Below are 25162 nucleotides of genomic sequence, written 5' to 3'. Positions count from 1 at the left end.
TTATGATTGGGCATAGTAGAGTAGCTTTACTTCTGTCATTTACCGCTTTCCTTATCTATCTATCTATCGATTATCTACTTGTGCCCAACTTGGACCTAGTGGGGAGATCGGCGGAGTCGGCGGCCGAACCCACTGGGAACTAAGGAAGTTAGTTCTCACCCCCCCCATTTTACTACAGGGCCGAGCGCGAGTTCACACGGCGTGGATCGCGGTAAGGGCCTAGCGCCCTAGTTGCATTAGTTTACTTTCCTATTTCTGCATTAGAGTCACCATTATATGCATTGAGAGTAGATGATGTATAGGATGTGAGATATTCTGGAATGAATGTAAGCTAATGTTTATATTTTGGAAGATGTAAGCTTTATATTATGTTTAGAAGCTTAATGTATAATTAAATTGTATTATAAAGGCTGAATGAATGTAATCGATAGATGTTTCTCTCTTTATCATTACTCGTTTGTTCTATACTTGTATCTTGCTCTTAATTGTTTAGCACTGATTGTGCTCCCTTCGTAGTTGTTGAGTGATTATGTATGTATTCAAGTAATTTCCTGGAAACTTGTTGTACATGATCTCGCTGTTGGCCTTGGGCGGACAGGGGAGGTGCTGTCCGTTCGGCGTCTGTTCGACGCGCCCGAACTGGACCAAATTGGTGTCGGTTTCGGGGCGTGACAATGCATGCATGTCCTTTTCACTTTTCTTTGGCCTTTACCGAATCAACCCGGGGTGCTCCTGGTTTACCCCGACTCACAGTCCACATATCCCGTCTAACGGGGGAGGCACAAGGCACAACCACCTGAAGGATCTTCGCCGGGCACTTTTACCCGTGGTGCTTTTTCTCTCTGGAGTACACCGCTTGTGGAGGAGTGACCTCCCACAAGCCGGAACCAATACATGTTAGTATGATCCCATCCTCGATTTGAGGAGGTATGGCCAACCTGTCTCAATGCCACAATGCCGATGAAAGGTCTTTACCTAATCATATATGTCACTTTACTAAGCCACAATAGTCCTGATGCCATAATACACATGATGCCATTTGGGTTAAACCTTGTTTAACTATACTCATTTCAATGCCAATTGAGTCACTATAGTCGATGTCACCGTTATTTACTATGGTCATAGTCTTCTCTCACATACACATGCATATAGGGTTATTTGTTTTCTTGTTCATATGTGCTTATATCCTTCACAATAATCTTAAGCAGATAATTGATGTAATCAACATATACCATTCCTTACCCTACATGCAAGAATGCAATAATACCAACATGCTCAAAATAGCGACATAGACATAGGAAGAGACTCAGTGTTTTCGGATAGCACCCCCTACCTTTATGTGAACTAGGATGCCGTGGTTCTGTTTTCACGATATTTAGACACTTCCGCCGCGAGCTGCGGCAATCTGTACCAACTCGACTTCTTTTTTCAATATCTTCGCGCACGCTCGTCGTATCGCCGAACCGAGCGCACCGTTGCCTTCGTTGACCTACCAATTAGGTTAACAGGAGATTAATCCCAAGATTGAACCTCAAAATCCAAAAACCCTAAAGTTAGGTCCTTGTACAACATTATCTTCCCCAATTAGGTCCCTAACATGGATAATCATGGGGAAAATACCATAGAAGCTCCTAGATGCAGCAACTAGAAGTAAAAAACCCAAAACCTTACTTAAAACCACAAGAACTCACCTTTGGAGTCCAAAGCTTTCCTTCAAAGCCTTGCTCTAGCTTGCTCTACACCTTGGAGAGCTTCTTCTCCAAGCTTTTCTCCTCCAAAAACCCTCTTGGTCCAAGCCCTAAAGAGAGAGGGAGAGAGAAAGGAGAGGTTTTTAGAGAGAGAGAGGGAAAGGTTTGTGTGAGAGTGAGAGCAAATGAGCTCTCACCCAAACCCTAGCTCAAATAATCTTTCACATATCAGTTTTGCACATAAGCCCCTCACTTTTTCACTTTTGTAAACAGCCCTTACTGGGCAATTTCGGGCTCGTGGATCGGTATCTCCCTTCAGGGACCGGTTCCCGAGAGCTATCCTGCAATCTGCACAGAAGGGGACCGGTCCCCCCCCGATGCAATCGGTCTCTCGAGACCGGTCTCCCGCCGAAGGACTGATTCCTGAGAGCTCGATTTCCAGGACTTAGCCGATTTTTCACCTCGTTCGACTGATCAACATTCGGGAACCGGTCTCTCACCCAAGGGACCGGTCCCCGAGAGTAAAATTTCTGGGACTTCTCCAGAATTGCAGTTTCACTCTCCCGGGTCTTTTTATACTTTACATATAGGCTTCAATGCACTTCTATCCTATAGTAACTCATTCCATTCCGCATTCCGCACATTTCGACGGAACTCGGCACGACTTACGAGGAATCGCTATGTTACAAGAAGAGTTTCCAATCTTAGCTCAGGGGTGAGCTTAGCTTGGAGTTTTTGGTGACGTTAGCTTTTAATTGCTATCCTATACATGTTTTGGTTGTGTTTGAGTTAGTCTCGGTGTAGCACACTGGACCCTTGCAAAGTGCGAGGTTCGAGTGTTCGATTTGTATTCCGAACTTTTCCACACTTGGTGAAGGGCCGTCGATGGTATACCGGCCTAAAAGTTCGATCTCGATAGCTTTGGCAAAGTCCTGAGAGTTTTTACTCTCAGGGACCGGTCCCTGATAGGAGAGACCGGTCCCCCAGTGAACAGTGCTGCGTAGCCGGCAAGGCAACCGGTCCCTGGCAGTCGACACCGGTCCCCGAGCGCGTCTGCGCGGGGAGAGACCGGTCCCGCGCAGGGAGAGACCGGTTCCCGAACGTTGGATTTTCGGGGGCAGGCTGAGAGACCGGTCCCAGGTCGGGGAGACCGGTCCCTCTGGGCGAAAACTGCCCAGACCGGGCTGATGTGATTTTGAGTTTTTGAGGGGCCTAACTGGATTTTGTTACCCTTGGAGCACTATCTTCTTCCTCATTTCGCACCTTTGGAGGCTTGGAGCTTGCTTTTGGGAGCTTTGTGGTGGAGCAACTTCAACCCTACTTGGTTTTGAGCTTGGATTGGAGCTTCTCTTGAGGTTGGTAGCTTGTTCCCATTTGATCATGTTTCCTAAGATTTTAGCTAGTGTGACAAGCCCTGAATGGATGTTGATGGCGAAGTTTTGTGAGGGTTTTATTTCGTAACCTTGGTGGGCTTTCGGTTTGGTTACTGTGTATTTCTGCATGTGAGATTTTGCTTTGATAGAACCTAGATGTGATATGTTTGGAACGCTTTATTTAGGTTGGATTTGATCGAACTCTACTCCCATTGTCGCTGTGGGAGCTATGAAGAGTATTTTCTTGCACGGGCTAAAGGTGGAGTAATTTTTGGCTCCAGTCTTGAAGCCATATGTTGGCTTATTGATTGAGTATTTGGCTCATGAGTCGTCGTTGTTCCGGTTGATGGGTCGGGTGGACTTACTTGGATTCTGAGTCGTGTTTTTGTATTGAAACTTCTAGGGTCTAGGGAGAAATTTGTGTCGTAGTGTGGGTACTTAACGTCTGTTTCTCGGCTCTCGGGAGGCAGGAAAAAGGGTATCGTGAACATCTGTAGAGAGGTCGGGATTGTTGGGTCGGGATTTGGCTTGAAATAGGTGTCGAAGAATTGGGTGGCGCGCTATTTGTCTTTGCCTAAACCTGTGTTTGTAGAATATTTAAATTTATTTTTATGCCCTAAATGAAATTTATATCGAATTTTTAGGATACATTAAAATGATTGCTGTATATCATTGAAAATTTTACTATATGTAGAGCTATATGAGTATAATGCTATGCATATAAAGTGACTTATCTTTGCAAGTGAGAAATGTCACTATGAGGATAATGATTAGAAATGGTCGTTGAGAATGTATTATCTCATGCTTGAATAGAGAACAAGAGTGTATAAGTGGCACTTGAAATTGTAAACTATGAAACTGGAACATAGATGACTAATTTGATAGCCCTAACTTATTCCGTACATTCCTGTTAAGACATGATGAAATAGGGATAGGATTGGGGTACTTGACACATCATGTTATTAGACATGAGCGAACTTGGTACTTGCGATCAATCGTTTGATCTACTTGCCATTGTGCTCATCGCTATATGTTGTGAGGGTCGCTCCCTACAGCCGCACTCGGAGATAGCCATCGATCGATTCATATTCGCCGTGCGGTGTATTGGGCGTCGCGCGAAGTGGATTGCAGTGCGCAGGCTCATCCTAGGGTGGGGATGACTTGACTTACCACTGGGGCCATTCAGCTCGGCACCGGCAGAAGCCTACGGGTGGTTCTAGGCCATAGACTAGCCTTCGGGTGGTGTCTCTCAGATGTTGTTATGAGTAAAGCATTTACGGACATCGTGGACAGATGATGATTAGAATATTCTTGGTATATTGACTGGAAATGAGTAAACAACGGAATTTACTATTTCACATTATGGAAACATTATGATAGTGGAGACTTTTTACTTCGATGCATAGTTGTGCTTCATTACTTTGCTATTTGCTAAGTAGAGAATCTGTTGCTAGATAAGTTAACCTTTTTTACTTACTTTTCGCTTTTTCTACTTTTATTAAGTCACTGACTCTTCGTAGGCTTTGGGCCTACGTGGCGCATTCACTGAAGTCAGTAATTGCCCATTGGGAACTATTTTTAATAGTTCTCACGCCCCCGTTTTATGGTTTACTTTTCAGAGTCTTCGGCGCCGGCGGAGGCGCGGGATCGCGGCAAGAGGATCGCTTAGCTAGCTAGCAAGGAGCGGTACTTCGCCTAGGTGGTTTACTCTTTCTTTTGTAGTTGAGAGAGTGAGAGGTTTTTGTATCCATGTATAGAGACCACCTATGTATCTACCTATAGCACTTGTATCTGGGATTTCCTTGTATCACTTTATGTTTTATTTAGTGGATTTTCAGCTTTATCCTTATCCCTTGTTGTAGCATTTAGACATTTATTATACTCTGATACTCCTAGATGTCTATTATTATTGCTTTTATTATTGTTGTTTTTAGACGCCTTATATGTTTTAGACGTATGGCGGGTCTGGGCACGTGCCGGGCGGGCTTCCGCTGGGTCCCGGGGCGTGACACTCGGGTTATCTCTTGGTTGAGTCATGGAACTCAATTGGCTGAGTATTTGACTTCCTTTTAGGATGGATTTAAGATGGCCAACCTGAAGTGGGGAGTGGATTAAGTATGTTCTTTATACAAGGTATGGTTCAACCTATATTGGGTAATTATTGAGGTACCTTGTAGAGGGCTTAGTAGAAGCTCCTAATCAAGTTTAGCTTGTCGTTAGGTTGCTGGGAGAATACCGAGCATCTTCACTCGTGCGACTGGAAGGAGTCGACGTTTACTCGGTGGGTTTAACCTTACCGAAATGGGTGAATTCTCCCTATGTCTTCTTTGACATTATTAAGTTGGAATTCTTGCATATTCATGTTAATATATGTTTGAATGTATGTGTGCATGCATTAAACATGCTTATGATAAGATAAAGGGGAACCTCTATGTAGTAGAGAAAAAAGAACTTTGGGAACTTGCTTAATTAGCATGGATTACATGAGATTAGTCAAACTTGTGTAGGCAAGTTAGATATTGCATCATTCAATAGGGAATTGATGTAGAGCTGTGACTGTCACGCCCCGCCCCGAAACCACTACCGATTTGGCACGATTCGGCCGCGGCGACGGACCGCCGAACGGACAGCACCTCCCTTGTCCGCCCAAGGCTCAACAACAGGAATGTGTACAAGAATTTACCCAGGACTTTATTCTAAACATACACATTCAACGAGGGCACAAACAGTGCCAACAACAAGAAGAGCAAGTAATCCACAAGGTATACGAGTGAAATAAAGAGAGTACTTTACTAACTATTACAATAGTTGCATTCTTTACACTTACCTCATTTTCCAAAATGAATACATTTGATCTTCAAAATATATAGCTCTCCAATCTCACCTACATGAATCTCTCTCAATACATAAGTGTGCTAATGCAAAAAGAAAAGCTACTATACTACCACGGCCTCACTGATCGGGCGCGATGCCCTTGCCGCGGTCCTCTCTCGGCAACCCTGTACCTACCACTGGAAATAGAGTGGGATGAGAACTATCTTCCATAGTTCCCAGTGGGCTCGGCCGCCGACTCTACCGATCTTCCCACTAGGTCCAAGTGGGCACCAGTAACAACAGACGATGATAGCTAGTATAGATATGTATCTGAAAAGCTGTAAATGCATGTAGGGAAGCTATGCACCATAGCTATGCCCATAATATAAGTATGAATGGACAATCATATAATAAAGGGTTTGTTATCATGCTAACAATTCGATCCTATGTTCGATATAGCAATGTTCAAATGACATTATATAACTTTACCTTCACATTGACCCAATCTGTGGCGAGGCCCTAGGCTCCGCCCTATGATCACCTTCATCCGAAGTGGGGAGGGAGCTCTCAAGTGCACCGAAGCCCGGACCGTCTGGGACTCATGTGGTCGCGGACGTCTCCAAGTGGTCCTGCCGACTGAGAGATTTTGGATTAGAAATAAAAAAAAAATTCTTAGGCTGAAAATATGAATCAACTAGGATTCCGGAACTTTGGGGTCTGGCGAGTCAACAATCCACCAAACCGCCTTAAACCACTTGTTCTAGAGGGACGTCCTAAGGGCGAGATTTTATTATACAACGAGCTATTTAATTTAGCATTATATATTTTTTGAAAAAATATAACTAAAAATATATTTAAGTAATTAGATAGATGGTAAATTAAAAAAAAATTGATTGGATACAATATCATGTTATATACATCTAATGCAGTTTAGAATTTTTCCGTTGAAAAGACCCTTTATTACCAACGAACTCAATCCTGTCAAGTAAATTAAATATTTCGTAAAATATAGCTGATCTGTCCTCATGGAATAAATTCCTCCGTCTTAATAAGAGTCCTTAGAGAAAATTCCATAGAAATTTAGGTAAACAAAATGGGATAACACTTAAATTAATAGTGTCTATTCAAAGACAGCTAGCAAGTGCAAAAACAAAGAAGTAAAGGTACTTTATAACGATTGTCAGAAGATCGACTAGATAAACATGTAGTTTTCGCTGGAGTTTATTCTGACGATCAACTTATTTTTTTTATTTCCCTCCTTTCTGTTGGATTGAATCTGAGCTAAATGTTCCAACCTCTAAATTTTTATTTTCCATGATCCTTGTTGAGTTAAGTCTAATCCTCTCCAAATTGCTGAGGATCCTACTGTTTTATAATTAGGTGATCAACAATGCTTTTTCAACGCAATTCCTTTAACTCAAGTGATGGAGGCTTCTACTAACAGAGCTAATAACCTGGGATCGAATCCTCTCCCTGTGAGGTATCGCCTACATCTAGGTCAACGACTAATCGTCTGGAATCATCGGTTCCTGACATTCAATTGTGCAATGCTTATTTATTTTTAATATTCATTCTTTCATCCAACAAAAAATTGGAGGGTGAGAATATTTAACCCTAGGGATCCACTCGGAGTCTTTCTACGATAAGTTATGACTCATGGGAGGGTATCCGAGAGATCCTTCAAGTACAACACGTTAATATAATAGCGTACAGACCTTACAGTGGCGATTCTCTTGAGAACATACTTCTATCTATTATCTAGTCCATCATACGAACCTCTTTGATACGCAACTCCAGAACAGCAGATAGAGAGTAGCACTACTCACACTACCTATATAATTAATGCAATAATAATAGCTAATCAAATACTCTACCTCAAACTCTCCACTTCTTCCTAAAAACACACTCTTCAAAAAACTACCATCCACTCATAGTTTCCATGATTCCACATGCGATAGATAAACTCATTAAAGATCTCTCAATGATAATATAGAAAATCGGCTCGTACAAACAAATGCGGAATTATTAACTACATTTCTCTCAAATATCGGAGCGATTCGGGATGCTCTATACTATTGGTTCAAACACAAATATTAACTAGATTTCTTTGCCAACCTCAAAACCAGCCAACAATCAAACAAAAAATTGATGAATAATATAACACAACATGTCATGTGAAACCACAAACATAAAAACTCAAATCTTAAGCTTGTTGATAATAAAGCATATACAACCAATGATAGCATTAGGTTATCAGTTAGAAAGCATAAGGAATGTAGCTACTATGCAATCCTACAATGCAACATGAAGGGATGAGATTAAATGCAATCTAAGACATAGAAAGGAGTTCGAAAGTTTCGGATGACAGCCCCCACCTTTAATCAACGTAGAGGTTTCGAAAAATCTCTCTCGGAGAGCTTTACGAAGAGGCTTTAGCCTTCCTCGCCCGAATCCAGACTATCCCAGCCTTATTTTGCCGAGGACTTCACGCCGGCTCGCCGAATGCCAAAATCGACTTCGCCCCCGCATTTTGTGACCTATCAATAGGGTTTCCAAGGCTTCAAATGAGATCAATCTCGTATTTTCACAAAAACCCCATTTTGGAGCCCTAGGTTTGCACCTATAGCAAATCACCCAATAAATCCCTAGATTCTTGGAATTGATCTATTTAAAAGCTAGCTTAGTGTCCATTTGACCCAATCCAAGGCATAAAATCCAAAAACCCTAAGTTTTACAAGCTAGGGTTTGTAGCCTACCTCTTGAGCTACACTAATGGAGAAGAGAGAAAGAGAGGAAGATGCTCCAAGCCTTCTCTATCTTGTTCTCCTCCTTCTTCTTCTTCTTCTTCTTCTTCTCCTCCTTCGTCTTCTTCTCTTTCTTCTCCTCCTTCTCTTTTGTTCTTTCTTTTCTAGAGAGAGAGAGAAAGGGAGCAAGAGAGAGTGTGAGAAAGAGAGAAAATGAGAGGGTGTGTGGGAGAGAGAGGGCTCAGCCCACTCAAATAAAAGCCATTTTGCATAAAAGCCCCTCAACTTTCACTCCTGTGCACTGCCTTCACTGGGCGGTTTTCGCGAGGAGGGACCGGTCTCCCCGACGTGGGACCGGTCCCTGAGAGCTTCCCTCGGGCGCACGCGTTCGGGAACCGGTCTCTCTCCGGGAGACCGGTCCTCACCTGAGAGACCGGTCCCCGAGAGCTCGATTTTCAGGACTTAGCCAATTTTTGGCATCTCTCGCTGGGACCATGTTCGGGAACCGGTCCCTCCCTACCAGGGACCGGTTGCATCATGCAACCCCGCTACAACCAGCCAGTGGAACCGGTCTCTCACCTGCAGAGACCGGTCCCCGAGAGCAATATCAACCCAATGATGCAGTTTGCCTCGTTTGCTCTCGCGGACTCAACTCCAAAGCCTTTTTGTGTTTCGGACATTTCCAACTCCCACAAAGGGTACACTCTCGACAGTTAGTCGATCCTGGATGAAGTACAATTCTTGGATTTCGAGAATTCACTTCCTTACAGCTGTGAATGTGCCACTTAGTGTAGATTAACAACTAAGTAGAGAGTGGTTATGACATTTAACTGTTCAGTTAAATCATGCAATTCCATGTTGTAGACATAACGATAGAATTTTTGTGTATATCACACATATAGCAAAGTTATATCTTCATATTGTGGAAATATGAATTAAAGATCATGTGTAGAATACTTTACATGATAGTTTGCATACTTATGTAGACGAGTTGATTATGGCATTCACATGATAGAGTTAACATGAACTTCATGATATTAAATATGGCCTAGTTAAATAACTAGAATTGGACATTATGATATGGACTCCGACCTATAGGTCGTGAGATGACATACGAGTATAGTCAAACAGAAGTAATTGCATAATAATTGTACACTCCATGTAGTGTAGGCCTATGTAGAAACACATGTTATATGCCATGAGTTTGTGTAAATATCTTAGTGAATCATTGACTTTGACCATAGTAAACCACTTTCCTTATATTATAGAAAATAGTGAATGGATTATATGTGAATATGCGGGTGTAGCCCGTTAGAATCATCTGTAAGATGTAAATTAGTGTATGTTTAAGTCATATTATCTATTGGTAGAAATACGTCACCAAGTAGTTAAAAGTGAAATATGACTTTATGTTAATTGCTGACTTGGTGTCGGGGTAGTTATGATTCCATGTTTGAGACATGATGATTGGGTATGAGACCTATGGACCTTATACTATGGATTATACTTGCTTGCCAATGTGCTCATTCGCACATGCTTATCAGGGTCGCTCCCCATAAGCTGGCACTCCGGAGTTAGCCACGCGACATCAGATCGCCTGTGCGGGACTGGGAGGCGAAGTGGATTGCCATGGGTAGTGTTGACTTCCAGGGGTCATTCGGCACGACATGAGTCAGGACTTTACCACATGTAAGTCTCCTATTAATTGGGTTAATGTAAATGAATTTAACCTTAGATGGACATAGTAGTAAAGATACTTTATATCATTAGTTGAGATATACCTAGTAATGAACATACTAGACGGTTGACATTCCTGTTAGTCATTAGTTGCAATGACAGTACCTGCATGTTTACACTCCTGTTAGTGTAGGAAGATAGCTATGTGATGTCATTAGCTAGTTAAACTATAATGATGACCTTCTGCATGAATCATGACATGTAGATTAAAGATGGACGACTTGTAACCAGCATGAAATACAAAACTTGTATAGGTATAATGAGTAGTATATAAAACATGTTAGAAAACATATCTTGTTGAGGCACGTTCATAGTTGATTCATTTCATCTATCTGTTGCATTTACTTGTTCTACTTGTCATAGTTTACTCATGCCTCAGTTGACCTAGTAGTGTATTTCGCCACTCTTGGCGGCTTACCCATTAGGAACTATTGTTTAATAGTTCTCACTCTAGTTTGTTGGTTGTTTTTATGCAGAGCTTTCCACAGCGGGAAAGGCTAGGATTCTTGGCAAGGGGTCAGTGGCTAGCTAGAGCCTCCTCGATATTGAATAGATGAATCCATGAAAGCTTGCATTAGTTTAGTTCAGAGATGTATTTTGAAACTATTTAGAATGTACTTTGTACTTTATGTTCTAAACTGTAGTTTGGAATTATTTTTGGTATAAGTTTTTGGACTTTTGGTTTTTGCTCTGATTATCTGGTTAGGAAGTTATGCTTTTTGCTATGATGGTTTTAGCCGCCTGGTGTACACTAGAGGTGTTAGTGTACACGACGGGTCTGTGCACGTGGCTGGTAGTCCAGAGCATGACACATAGCGGCTGAGTCCGATGAGAAATGTGAAGTAACATTATGTACGTTGCGAGATTTGAAGATCAAATTGGAATACACTTAATCATCCAAGGGAAGTAATGATATCAAATATTCACCGATCACGCTAACATCTTCGAATGGTGTGTCCAATGTTAGAAGTAACGATCGAAGAGTATTGAGCCCGCTACCAGTTTGCAGCAAAGGTCGCCGACTAAGCAAAAGAAAAGAGTCGATGACTAATAAAGTTGTATAACGGTTGAAGATGAAAGTTAATAAGCAACAAGTATATCTCCACCTACGTTAATCAATTTTTTGTTGAATTCCAATTTACGGTAGACGACAATAATTGATAATTCTTCATAATATATTTTAATAAGTTGGGCAACATTTTAGGGGCAGGATATATAACAGTGAATGTTCCATTTATAAAAGTGTCTCATCATTACACTCGGCCTCCTCCCAACAGAGTGTAAATATTTTATACATTTTTATTTCTTTATTTGATTTTCTTAATTCTCGATATATAGTTCGATCTTACTATTCCTTTTTAAAATTCTGGATCTCTTATCTCCAAAACCAATTGGTTTATTAAAGTAGGTTCATCTAAAAAGTCCTACGATTAACAATTTGTAGCCAAGCGACTTCCCTTATAGGATCGGTGTACACAGCGGTTCAGCCATTACCGTAATTATAAATTAAATTTCTTATAAACCGTTATTTAATATTATTTTATAGTATTTACAAACACACTAATTTAAGTTTTGTTTCTTTTATTGTAGACAACGTGGGGCCCTTAAAACATATCTGTGGGGACTAAGAATTTTGCTCTGTAACTAAACTCTATGTTGATGATGTTTTTGTGTGTATTTTAATTACATAATCACCCGTCAAGTTTTGGGAGGAAACGAGTTAGGATGGAAATTTTATGCAATTTTACTTTTCACTTAAAGTGAATAGTAACTCCGATTTTCGCAGAGGCATATGAGATGAAATGGCTTCTGGCACGTATCGGACTCCGTTCATAGTGATCCAATAGCTCGTTTTCAACTGTCCGACTATCTCGAACCCTTTGGCGTTGACAGATCTTGGTTTTGACGCACAATTTTCGAGAGAATTGGATTGTATCGCAATGTGAACTTTTGTTCTTTATCTTTTTACTTTTTTGTAACTTCTTGTTGCTCCGTTTTACGTGTGGACCCTCGGGTGGGGACTTTTTTTGCGAGAGAATGTTTGCATCAAGGGACTTTGGCCGCATTTTGGCTAAGTCGGGGGATTTGGTGGCGATTATCGATTTATATATATATATACGTATGTTTTGGTGAAGGCGTTGGAAGAGAGATTGAATTGTCGCGAATCGACGGCTGTTTTTGATGAAACAAAATCGTAAGTTTGTTGACCTGGCAATGCCGGAAGCGCTAGCGCGATCCATTCGTAAATCCGACGAATCAATCATCTGAAACTGCACGTTTATTGAGGAAGGGACGTGTCACGCTCCGAGACCCGCCTCTTTGGTCGAATTCGGACACACCGACAGACCGCCGAACGAACAGAGTCTTCCCTGTCCACTCAAGGCATCACAATCAGTAAAATTCAAGTGGTTCCAACCAGGAACAAAATTTATACATCGATTGCATAAGGCATCAAACATAATTACTAAGCTATTACAAGCATTCGTCACTTTTCAGATTACATTTACATTCTTTTTGCTTCCAAATACAATCAACTTTATTACAATTTTGCTTTATTCTTTCCTATACCCTAAGCTATGCCGACCCAAGGTATTTCTATCTTTGGTCTCAAGTGGTAGGGCGCTATCTACCAAGCTATTCCCTTTTCTCGCGCCGCCGCGCCGCTCACATGTGGACCTAAAAAATATAGGGGTGAGAACTATAAATATAGTTCCCAGTGAGTACGGCCATCTAAGAAAAAAGCTCGACCCACCGGTCCAAAGGAGGCAACATAAGCAAGTTAATCCAACATATATAAATATATAACTGTAAGCAACTAACAAATATCATGCTTATGCCTCAACTAAATGCAATATGAAATTCATGCAAGTAGAGCTACCATTTCTACTTTCTATTTCACAATCCATTCCTAAGGTTCTTTTATCTTAGCCAAGCTATACCACCCGACTCGGTCTTGAGTCAATCATCAGCGGACCATCGCTCGTATCTAGGTCTGAGGAGAGGAACATGTTGTGCACCTCAACCTTCAATCCACACACCAAGGTGCCCGACGGGCGACGAAAAAGCTGCATGCACCCGCAGTTAGGGATCCTCCAGTGGGAGAGGAACATGCCACATACACCCGTAGCTGAAATCCCCGATAGGGAAAGGAACATGCCACATACACCCCAGCGCACGAAGATTCTTCCGGTGGGAGAGGAACATGCCGCATGCATCCACGGCTAAGAACTTCGACGGTCACAAGTTCTAGGATTCCGGAATCCACTTTCCAAGTCTCAAGGGTTCATCACATACCCTATGTTGTCAACCTTCCTAGGTTCATAGTCACATGTCCATATAGTCATCCTATCACTATACTTTTCCAACCTATGTTCAATGACGCTAGGTTCAATGACATTTCAATCCGAGTGGTCTTTCTACCACTATGTTATCCAACCTATGTTCAATAACATTAGGTTAAATGCCCAATCTTATTCTTTCTTTATCCTAGTTGTCCACACCTAGAATTCATAATTTCATGACATCTAGTCTTTGTTTCCACATTTGTCGAGTTCTCTAATTTTTCTAGAGTTCATCGACCTATATTCATCATCTACATCTAGGCATACATATATATCCATTCTATATGTTCTCACATGCCTATGTCGTAATCCAATGATGGGTAACATCATCTAACAACATATGATTTATGCATTTATATTCATAACTTATAACCTACCATCACATTGTGACACCCCAATAGTCTCACATCGGATGGGAATAGGGTTGTCATTGGGTTTATAAGAGACTTAGACACTAATAATAATAACTGGGCTTAAGCATTTTGGGCCGGTGGTTGGGCCCAACGAGTTATTGTTGCTAGTGGGCTGGGTCGTTACATTTGGTATCAGAGCCGGTTCACCAGCTGGACATATGTGACGAGTCTCGACTGAGCTAGGGTTTCGATGACGGGCTAGCGAGACGAGTCTCACATCGCCTAGTGATCTTGGGCTGTGTGTGATTGGACTGACGAGGACGTCAGGGCCTTAACGGGGGGAGTCTGTGACACCCCAATAGTTCCATATCGGATGGGAATGGGGTTGTCATTAGGTTTATAAGAGATTTAGACACTAATAATAATAACTGGGCTTAAGCATTTTGGGCCGGTGGTTGGTGTTAAGGATTTTCTAGGTTGGCGGATTTCGTAAAGTTGTATGGAGTCTTGAAGAGTTGATTGCGGAAGTTTGAATAAAAGATTCAAATTGAAGAACAAAGACTCATTTGGAAAGCTCGGCACCTCAGGTATGAAGAATAGATCATTTGTGGTGAAGTTGTTTCATTGTAATAAGTTCAAAAGACTTAGATTGCTTTAAAACACTTTAACTGAACTTTTCAATGTTCTGGGACCGGTCCCAGAGTTGAGAAGACCGGTCCCCTAAGGTCCTCACTGCGTGGAATGTTGAGGCAACCGGTCCCCTGAGATGAGAGAACGGTTCCCGAACATAGGTTCTTCTGTCGCGCAGCGAGGGATCGGTATCTGAGATGAGAGACCGATTCCCGAACGTTGTGTTTTTCTGTCACGCAGCGAGGGACCGATCTCTCACTCAAGAGACCGGTCTCTCATAGACAAGTCTCCTCGAGAGGACCGGTCCCTAAGGACGACACAAGTTTTTAAAATAGACTTTTTGCAATCCTAGTCTACTTCTAAGTCTTCTAAATATATAAATAAGCCATGGGGGTCGTCATATGGGTTAAGGCTTTGAATTTCTACAGATCTAAAACCCTAGAAACTTGTTTTTTCTATTCTCATGATTCTATTCTCATAACAAGTTTCATATAATCAACAATCAACTTGATTCTTCATTTTTACTCGAGAACTTCTTCCAGAATCAAGTAGATGTTTGATTAGAAGGTGAACCCTCATTGCTTATGGGATTCTAAGGCTTAATCACCACAAATCTTCGATTCTACAAGCTTCGGAAGGAGTTTCGGCGCGTGGATCTTGCGTGAAGTCGAGGATTTGGTGGACGCTTCAAGGAGTTGAGGCGTTGACCCAGTAAGGAGTTGCGGCGAGGTCGATTGGAGGATTCCTATCGATCGAGGACCGGCGAAGATCATCAACAACGGGAATTCGGTAAATTGAGTCATGTATTTTGGTTAAAATCACTTGTACTCATGTTTTCTTAGTGAATTTTCTTCGTGTGATCGGTCCCGTGGGTTTTTCACTCCGGATTGGAGTTTTCCCACGTTAAATTCTCGGTGTGCTATTTTATTTTCCGCTATTTCGTTTTATTTGCATCGAGATTTTTGTGTTTGCCGTTTTTACACCTAATCACCCCCCTCTAGGTGTTACTTACCTTTTAGATCCTCGGGATCCATATCTTACAGTTGGGCCCAACGAGTTATTGTTGCTAGTGGTCTGGGTCGTTACACACATACATGTATCATTAGTAATAGCATACTTTACTCTTTTGACATGAAAGCGATCTAGTCACTTCGGTGAAGCACAACACACCTCACAAAGCTTCTTAATTGCTTGTAGACACTTGCAATTAGACAAACCCCTTGGATCTTCAAGCTTGCTCCCAAGCTTTCCTTTTCCTATACAAAAGATCCATTCGTTGCCACTTTCGAACCACTAAATAATTTTTCTTCTTGAAATCAAGTGGCCTCACATGATTTCCTAACCCTCAATTAGGATTTTAAAGGGTTAAAACATTTTTAGAACCCTCCACAAACAAACTCCTCTTTCAACTTAGGGTTTTCTAAACTTCATGGTAAAATCCAATTTTATTTGCTAATCTCTACAATTTGTAGCCTAGATTAGCCTAGGGTTTGATAGAAATTCATTTAGAAGGTTTAAACCCAAAACCTTAGCTTAACACCTCAAAACTCACCTCGAGTCAAAAGCGCCCTGAGCAACCAAGCGCCCGAGAGCTTGATTCATTAACACCTCAAAACTCACCTCGAGTCAAAAGCGCCCTGAGCCACCAAGCGCCTGAGAGCTCGATTCACTGCTCCTCCGAGTTTCCCGAGTTCGATCTCCACCAAGATCTCCAAGTTCAAGAAGAAGAAGAAGAAGAGAGTGAGAGAGATGAGCTCCTCTCTCTTCCTCAATGTGCGTGTGTGTGTTTCTACAGAGGAAAGGGGAAGGGCACCCCTTTTTATAAGCCCCCATATGAAATTACCTATTTACCCCTCAAAAATAGCATTCTGCAGGGCTGAGTACTGGTACTCGGGTTGGCATACCGGTACTCGGGCATCCAGTACTGATACCCAATTCGAGTACCTCAAAACCCGAATGTTGGATTTCCAATTTTCTACTGTGTACCGGTTCTCGGTTTCCTGTACCGGTACCCAATACAAATTCAGTACCGGTACCCAACTTCGGTTTCTCAAAATTCGAGAGCATGTTTTCCTCATTTTGTATTGCATACCGGTACTCATATTGTAGTACCGATATTCAATACAAAATCTGTGAGATATGGATCCCGAGAATCTAAAAGGTAAGTAACACCTAGAGGGGGGTGAATAGGTGTAAATACGGCAAACTCGAAAATCTCGATGCAAATAAAATAAAGTAGCGGAAATTAAAACAGCACACCGAGAATTTAACGTGGGAAAACTCCAATTCGGAGTGAAAAACCCACGGGACCGATCATGCGAAGAAAATCCACTAAGAAAACTTGAGTACAAGTGATTTTGACANGGCTTACACGAGGGTAAGCAATAGCCATTAGTGAAAGAAAGGAAGACTAAACACCTACACAAGTAATATGATTCATTTTAGATCACATACATTGCATCCATTTCTTACATTTAGGATTCTTTGCATTTCATTACATCATTTCATCATTTCCTTCTTACATCACATTTACCTCAAAATGCACATCACATTCTTTTCTTTACATTACTAATCATCATGTACAAATGATGAACATAGGGTACTTTACTACAAAATGAAACCCGACTTTGGTGGCCTCTGACTAAGGCGCGATACCTTTACCTCGGTCGCTCGCCGGCTCGCTCGGTCCCGGCTCTGTGGAAATAGTGGGGTGAGAACTACAACAAAGTTCCCAGTGGGTTCGGCCTCAATATCACCGACTTTCCCACTAGGACTAACTCAGGCATAATAGAAAGGATAAGCTGCATATGGTAACCAATCTATACAGGATGCTAATATGCCTGAACAAAAGCAGAAATATGCTCAACATTAAATAAATGCAGATTATGCAATTCTTTATTCTTTTCACTTTACTCTTTGTTCTTGTTCTTTGCACTTTGTTCTTTGCTCTTTGTTCTTTAATCTCAAGGCTAACCCGAGGGTATCGCCACATTGACTTGCTTCACATTAAGTCCATCATCGCAGGAACTCACCCGCTAGGACCGTCCTTCGGGTTTACTACAACCCGTGATGCATAACTCCGGAGCGCATCGCCCGAGGGGGAGCGACCGCCCTCGAGCACGGAACTCATAGCAAGTATGATCGTATCCTTAACTCAAAGGATTTATAAGTTCAATTTTGACTTCACACTAGCTCTAGTGTTCTTTACATCACTTTATGTTGCAAACTCATGCACACATTCTTTACAATTCTTTATCTTTGCTAATTCTAGCAATCGTATTCTTTACATTCTTTACTTTTGGCTACCTCTAGGACTTCATGTTCTTTACTCCCCACATTACTTTAACTTCAACATTATCATTTTCATCATTCTTTACATTACATTGGTTCCTTACCTCACACCATCTCTAGTGTCATTTCACATTAGCTTTATCGAATGCCACTCGATCTATGTCATTGTGTCACTCTATTCTTTTGCTCACTTTGGGTTTTCACTTTTCTCTCATGCATACATATAGGATTTTCGACATTCACATAGTTTTCATTCATCATATTATGCAAGTTGTACTCACAATCATGCATCATCACATTTTCATCATTACTTTACCCTAAAATGCATGTAACAATATATATATACATGTTCAAATGAATGACACATTAGGCATAGAGAGAAGTTCAATGAGTTTGAGAAGCACCACCCACCTCGTAGGCTTTCAAAGGTGCTCCGATGATTTTCTTGGGATTTTTAGACCTTCTGTTCTTTACCTGCGGCATAACGAAGCAAAATTAGGCTTATTTGGCCATAACTTTACATTGACTTTTCGTAACGTAAATCCGAGCGCACCAACGCGTCGGAAATACCCCCAATTAGGTTTCTAGAGGGTCAATTGCACTTAGAAACCCTCATGAGCAAAAGCCCCAATTTGGGTGCCCTAGCTCCAATGTATATCAAAACCTAGGGTTTGATCTCTAAGAGAAGCAAAAGTAGCTTCATTATACTCTAAATAGTCCATTAGAACCATTCTTAGCCTTTCCAAAATCCTAGCTTGGATTTCACCATGAGAGGTGGTCCAAGCTCACCTCTAAAGCAAATCAAGGTTTTGATCTCTAAAGAAGCAAATAGAAAGCTTCAAAAACTCTAAATAATCTATTAAAACCATTTCTAGGCTCATTCAAACTCATTTCTAGGGTTTTACTACACTAGGGTTCAAAGCTTACCTTGTAAGCTTCCTTTTCTTGCACTAGAGAGGAAGAAGATGAAGCTCCTTTGCTCCTTGATCTTCTTCTTCACCTTCCTTTCCTTCTTCTCCTTCTTTTCTTCCTTTCTTCTTCTTCTCCTTTGTCTTCTAGAGAGAGAGAGGGAGAGAAGAGAGTGTGAGAGGGGGTGAAATGAAAGAAATATCTCATTTACCCTCATAACATAACCATTGGGCTGCAAAAATGCTAATAAACCCTTTAACTTTCACTATTTCACACAGCCTGGACTGGGCAGTTTTCGCAGGCAGAGACCGGTCTCCCCGAGTAGGGACCGGTCCCCGAAGGTCCACCCTGCGTAGCCAGAGCTGCCGCGCGCAATGCATCCGGTCCCTCCTTGGGGGACCGGTCTCTCGGGGACCGGTCTCTCAGGCAGGGACCGGTTCCCGAGAGCTACTTTCTCAGGACTTAGCCGATTTTTCGGCTGTCTCATTTCATATGCTTTCGGGGACCGGTCTCTCCCACCATGGACCGGTCCCCGAGAGCTGAAAACCTGTAGAATGCAGATTTCACAATTTTAGCTCTCGAAAACCTCCCGTAACTCACTTTTGGTCATTTCAACACCTTCGGACTCTCCGAAGTGTACCATCCTCGCACTTTGGTCAATTTGACTAAAGTTCGATATTTATTTTTCGAATTTTCGGTATATTACAGAAATACCATGGTTCGGGAACCGATCTCTCATCATAGGGGACCGGTTGCATCAAGGTTCACGCAGTGAGGACCTTAGGAGAACCGGTCTCTTAACCTCAGGAACCAGTCCCTGAACACAGAAAAGTTCAGTAAAGTATTTTTAAAGTAATCTAAGCCTTCTGAACTTATTCTAACCAAATAACTTCATCACAAATGATCTTTTCTTCATACCTTAGGTGCCGAACTTTACAAGTGAGTCTTTTTCCTTCAATTTAGATTTTTTCTTCAATCTTCTGCAATCAACTCTTCAAGACTCCATTCAACATTACGAAATCCGCCAACCTATAAAATCCTTAACACAATCTACAACTTAGACAAATTTCAGCTTTTGGGGTCCGTTTTCACGCACGATTTGCATTGAAAACACTCGAATGCTCCCCAAACTTCACCGGAACTACTTTAATAGCTTTTAAAGCTAGTTCCCACCAAAACTTCATGATTGTAGGAGTTCGGTATATTATAGGACAATTTTGTGAAATGGGTATTTTTGTAAAATATCCAATATTTTTTTGTACCGTTTCGCGAGGGATCGCTCGTGGAGAGGCATTGGCGCGTTTTACGCGATTGGTGAAGGGCCTGGATTAATTGGTCGAGGTTTCGAGGGGTATTCCACATTTGCTCGAATGCTATATAGTTGGCATCTAGGGTTTCTCATGATGAAACCCCAACCCTAGCTCCCCTCTCCTCAGCCACCGAACCATAGCTGCACCCCACCTTCCTCTGTGAGGCGTCGGGTAACCCCCTAGCCGCCGGCGACCCTCCCCCGGCCGGCCGAACCTGCTGCCAACACCACTTCTCTCTCTCCCTCAACCTCTTCCTCTCCATCTCTCTCCCCTCTCTGGACCCGAGGCCACCAGGGAAGCCGTGCCTAGGTGGATCCCCTCTCCCCTATCTTTTGGACCTCCAACGACCGCCTCCGACCATCCCTGTGCCATAGGCAACCACCGCAGCCGTCGCTCTGCCCGTTTGGGGCGGGTTCTGGTAGGGGCGGCCGAGGCTTCTTAAAGTGTCGTAGCCGCCTCCCTCTGACCTTAGGGGACTAGTCGCCATCATCCCCTACCTGCCCCGGCCGTCACCATCGCTGGGAAAAGCCGTTGTACCCAAGCCCTAGATCCGGGCTGGCCGTACCTACTTCCAACGCTGCCGCAGCTCCCGCTTCCCGCCGCCAGCCAAGGTGAGCATGGTGTTTCTCACCTTCCCCGCATCCACCTCTAGCCCGTGCGCTCGCTACCGTTCTGTCGGCAGTCGGCCGAAGCAAGCTTGCTCCGGCCAAGCCCGAATTGGGGCATTTCTTGGGTTGCTCACTATTCCGAGCCACCCGAGGTCTCTCGATCTTCGAGAAAGGGAGCACGATGATCTTAACTCCTCGCTGATCATTGTGCTCACCTTGATTTCTATCGGGAAGGCTTCGTTGCGCTGTTTTGGTGGTGTCGCTCCTTTGGGCATTATTCTAGCAATATTTTTGGCCTTGGTGCACTCCACGGCTATTTTTGTTGCCTCGGATAGGGAGCATGGGCTTCGCTGTAATGAGACCTTGTTGTTGGTGCCCTCGGTTGGTCTTAAAATCGCGCGATAGCAGCATTGTTGCCTTTTTAGTACTTAATTTCATGATTTTATACAATTTATGTATTGTTGAGGGCTTCCTTGCAATTGTGGCAGCATGGGCTGCCTCGGGCAATGTGAGACCACCTCGTGTGACCCTTTGGACTGATTGTCCAAGTCCTCGATGCTCTCGCAATGTTCGAATCGCGTTTCGAAGCATTTTTTCGATGAAATTGTCGGCGGAACGTGTTTACGATGTGGAACTCATTTTTGTGGAGTTGTGAATGCCCTTGTTGTGTCGCTGATCCTTGTTGCCTTGTTGTCTCAAAGTTTCGGAGACAAAGGATCAGCGACGCCGGTGCCAAAAAGGGCATTTTTGGGAACCCGGGTTGTCATTATAGGTGAGTTTATGTTGGTATGCACCCTGGACTTGTGTTCACTGTCCGACCACCTAAATTGGTGTGTTTACAAACAGCGGGTGACTTGGATTGCTTATGGGTACCTTCTGGGGTATTCCTTGGAGTTCGGAATCATTTCGGTGGACTTTCCAGAAATTTTGACGATTTCGGGATTGTGAGTTTAGTGTTTTTGAGTCGACTCGATGGATTTTGACTTGGTGGGTCTTTCATAGGTCCAGTCAACGTTCCTGCGAGCCTTGGGTGTTGGCTCTTCTCCAGTACAGATGGATGCTTCGATCCGAAGTCGGTACAGTGGACTAGCTCGTTGATATTTCTCCTTTCCTTTTCCTTGTATACTATGAATAAGCGTGATTCCACTCGACTTCCAGTTATTGTTCTCTACTTTCATCCCTACATATGATATTGGCAGAGTGGTATAGTGTATCTTGCATGATCTTGTGGTGAAACCTGATTGGTCGTTGTTGATCGGCTCGTTGATCCGAGCGAGATCTTGGACATGTGTTAGTTGTTGCTATTCTCGGCTTGTCGTCGTCTTGTGGATTGAGCATTTTGCATCAATTGTCACAGCTCATTTAGCACTTCATGTACACTAGCAGTTTGGCCATCTTGGGGGGTATTCTTTTTCGAAAAAATAGTCGTCTACTAGACCCGTGAGCCTCTTGCCAGGTGCTTGCAGAGGTTGTGTGCCGGTGGGTGAGCATATGCGATCTGCGGCTCTATAGGGCACGGTGATTGGATTTTCAGTTCATCTACAGTTCATGCATATGCTTATTATTTGTAGTAGCAGTAGTTGTTCATACCTATTTATACCTGTTTTTCATTATTCGCTACTGTACTCGTTATATACATATCTATCTATTGTTTTCTCCTTTGTCGGTACGTACACCGCACCTTCTCGGCTTGCGGTACTCACTGGGAGGGGAGACATGTTTACATGTTCTCACCCCCCCGCCATTTTTTTCAGGTGATCTCGGTGGTCGGAGTCGGAACAGTGTGTGAGGCGCGGTAGCTAGGGGGTTATAGAGGTCCCGACCTATTCAGTTTGTGGGTTATTCTATCTCAACCCCCTATTTTATTGGTTAATAAACTAGACTATATGTGGTTCAGTTGTTCCGTGATTTTGGTGATATTTGTGGTTTTATCGCTCATGGTTTTCTACCCCTCGTGCTAGCTAGCGTTTCAAAAGTGAGTTTTCATATGAGAAACGGTTTTCAAATAAATTTCAGATTTATCACAATTTAGTGTTTTTAAATATAGTTTCCAGGTGGGAAACACTTTTAAAGGAATAGAATTAATTGTTGTATGTGCATTAGCATCATCCTTCGCCTAAGGAGTGTTTAGAGTATGCATCATCGTAAGGATGGTTAGCTGAATGGTTGTCTGACATCCGCATTGTATATGCTATTTGTGTGAGTGGTTGAGTGTGTTGTTGTATATGTTATATTGATACGCTGTGCAGATACAGGAAAGACTCTATTAGTGTGGACAGAGAGATTTCTGTATCTGTGGCGGGTCTATTACTTCTTGGGGACAACTTGTAATTTTAAAAAAATATATATATAGGCATTTTCCGCTGGCTTCATTTCAAACTAGCCCTTCATTCAAAAAGGCTTTACAATAAAAGACCCCGAGGTGTAACAATATCCATATTATCAGATCTTATCATGTACCCTCATAGAGTGGATATTAGTCAGAAATTTGCAAATCAAAATTCGACTGCTTGTATGCACGTGCCACACTCGACTCACTTCTAACATGTATTGACAAAGTCTTGATACAATCCATATATGTGTACTATATGCTTGACTTTAATTTGATCTTATTAACCTTTTAAACAGTTGCACAAAAAGGAGATACCGCAGGACCATCAATTTCAGCACGATGGAGGAGGACTGGCCAATTGAAAGCAATGATCATTGTATTGACTATACTGTTACATTATTGAGAATTGATCTGCATTGTACATACTTGTTCGGGAGTTTCGAATTATAAATAGTGATTTAATAATTTTTCGTAATTTTCTTGTTGCTACTGTAGCACTATATGTAAGATTGGGAACAATGTAATGACGTGTTATATTTTTCATATCTAGAAATATTAAATGTTCTTGTTTCCTGATTATTTTATAACTATTGTGTGTATTTATTGATGATTCTGTGTTACAATATTATACTCATTATATATTTATTTATATTTAAGATGCTCCGTATTTTATTCTGCTTGTACTTATTTCATCTTATGATGTAAGTGTGTTGCTTTATGTCGAGCGCCAGACCGAGGGGTCACGACAGGCCCCGAGCGGGCGCATGTATGCGGCCCAGACTGAGGAGGTGGCAGCAGCCGAGAATGTGGGGGCAGGTATCATTTTATTATATGGCATTTGAGTTCGAGCATTATTTGATACCGGTGCATCATCACATTCATTCATAGATCGGCTGTTTGCCGAGTTGCATGGCATCCCGTTAGTTTCCTTGTTGCATCTGGGACGTGTTGTTGTTCCCGACCACTCTTTGGACATAAGGGAGTTTTGCCCCAGTTGCCCTGTTTAGGTAGGAGAGTGGATTATGGCCGTGGATCTTTTAGCCTTGCGTAAACTCGGGGAGTTTGACGTGGTTTTGGGCATGGATTGGTTGACCAAGTACTTCGCCACCATCGATTGCAAGAATCGAACGGTCACCTTTAGAGAGCCGGGGCAGGAGGAGGTTGTGTTTAGAGGATGTCAGAGCTCGCTGTTTACGATGACGATTAGCTCCTCTCGAGCTAGGCAGTTGATTAGCAGGGGTTGCATAGCCTATTTGGCTAGTGTGGTGCTGAGGGGCGAGAATGAATTAAACATAGTGAATGGATTGCAATATACATGTGTTAAACATCGTGAGATTACATTTGGCACACTTATAATTTCATATATAACTGTCATATTTGGCACAATACTGAATTACTACTTGTCTCTACATTTGGAACACCTACAGATAAAAAGTGTGTAATCTAAATGAAAAACTAAAATTGTTAACGACCATATAAATGACTAGATAAATTAGAACCTATGTAGACGTAGGTAATGCAGCTATCCGCTGGATCTGCAGACATTGTCTCCACCTTCTTAAGGTGTCGAAGTATAGCAAGTGTTAACCGGCATGATCAGACCTACCACTAGCTTATACAAATATAATTGTCTCTATTTTAGTGAAATATGATTGTTCTGTCTAACTTATACATGTGCAAGAACAGATATATAGGTATTTCTTTATTATACATAGTAGTAATTAAGTCTGATGCCAAATACCTTTGAAATTATAGCGAGTATCTAAATGATTAGTGACATGTCTTCTCTTGCAAGTTAATACCTGTTTTGACTTGATTTATCCCGCAGGTGCTGACAGTGGTTGTATCATATATGTAGATTCTGCTATTATATGTCGGTAATATTACTTAATGCCTAAGACATGTCAATTTCCTTTAGTATTGTCCTGTATATTGGTAAAGGTGTACCTCAGTCCACCATTGGTATTCCATTGATTATTAAGATAGGACTGTACGGACGGACCTTCATAACTCTTTTAATATAGCTAGCACT

General features: G+C 42.2%; 1 protein-coding gene across 1 annotated transcript in view; it reads left to right on the top strand.

Moving 5' to 3' along the window:
- The window catches only part of LOC109709168, a 77973-nt gene extending 54378 nt beyond the window's left edge, over positions 1 to 23595 (top strand). Inside the window, exon 3 of the mRNA XM_020231258.1 lies at positions 23427 to 23595. Within this exon, the coding sequence (XP_020086847.1) occupies positions 23427 to 23580 (154 nt within the window). The 3' untranslated portion in view covers positions 23581 to 23595. The remainder of the gene's footprint in view (positions 1 to 23426) is intronic.

Source organism: Ananas comosus, linkage group 1 (genome assembly GCF_001540865.1).
Source record: "Ananas comosus cultivar F153 linkage group 1, ASM154086v1, whole genome shotgun sequence".
NCBI lineage: Eukaryota > Viridiplantae > Streptophyta > Magnoliopsida > Poales > Bromeliaceae > Ananas > Ananas comosus.
The sequence above is the reverse complement of the archived record's forward strand: the minus strand, read 5'-3'. Positions and strand labels throughout refer to the sequence as shown.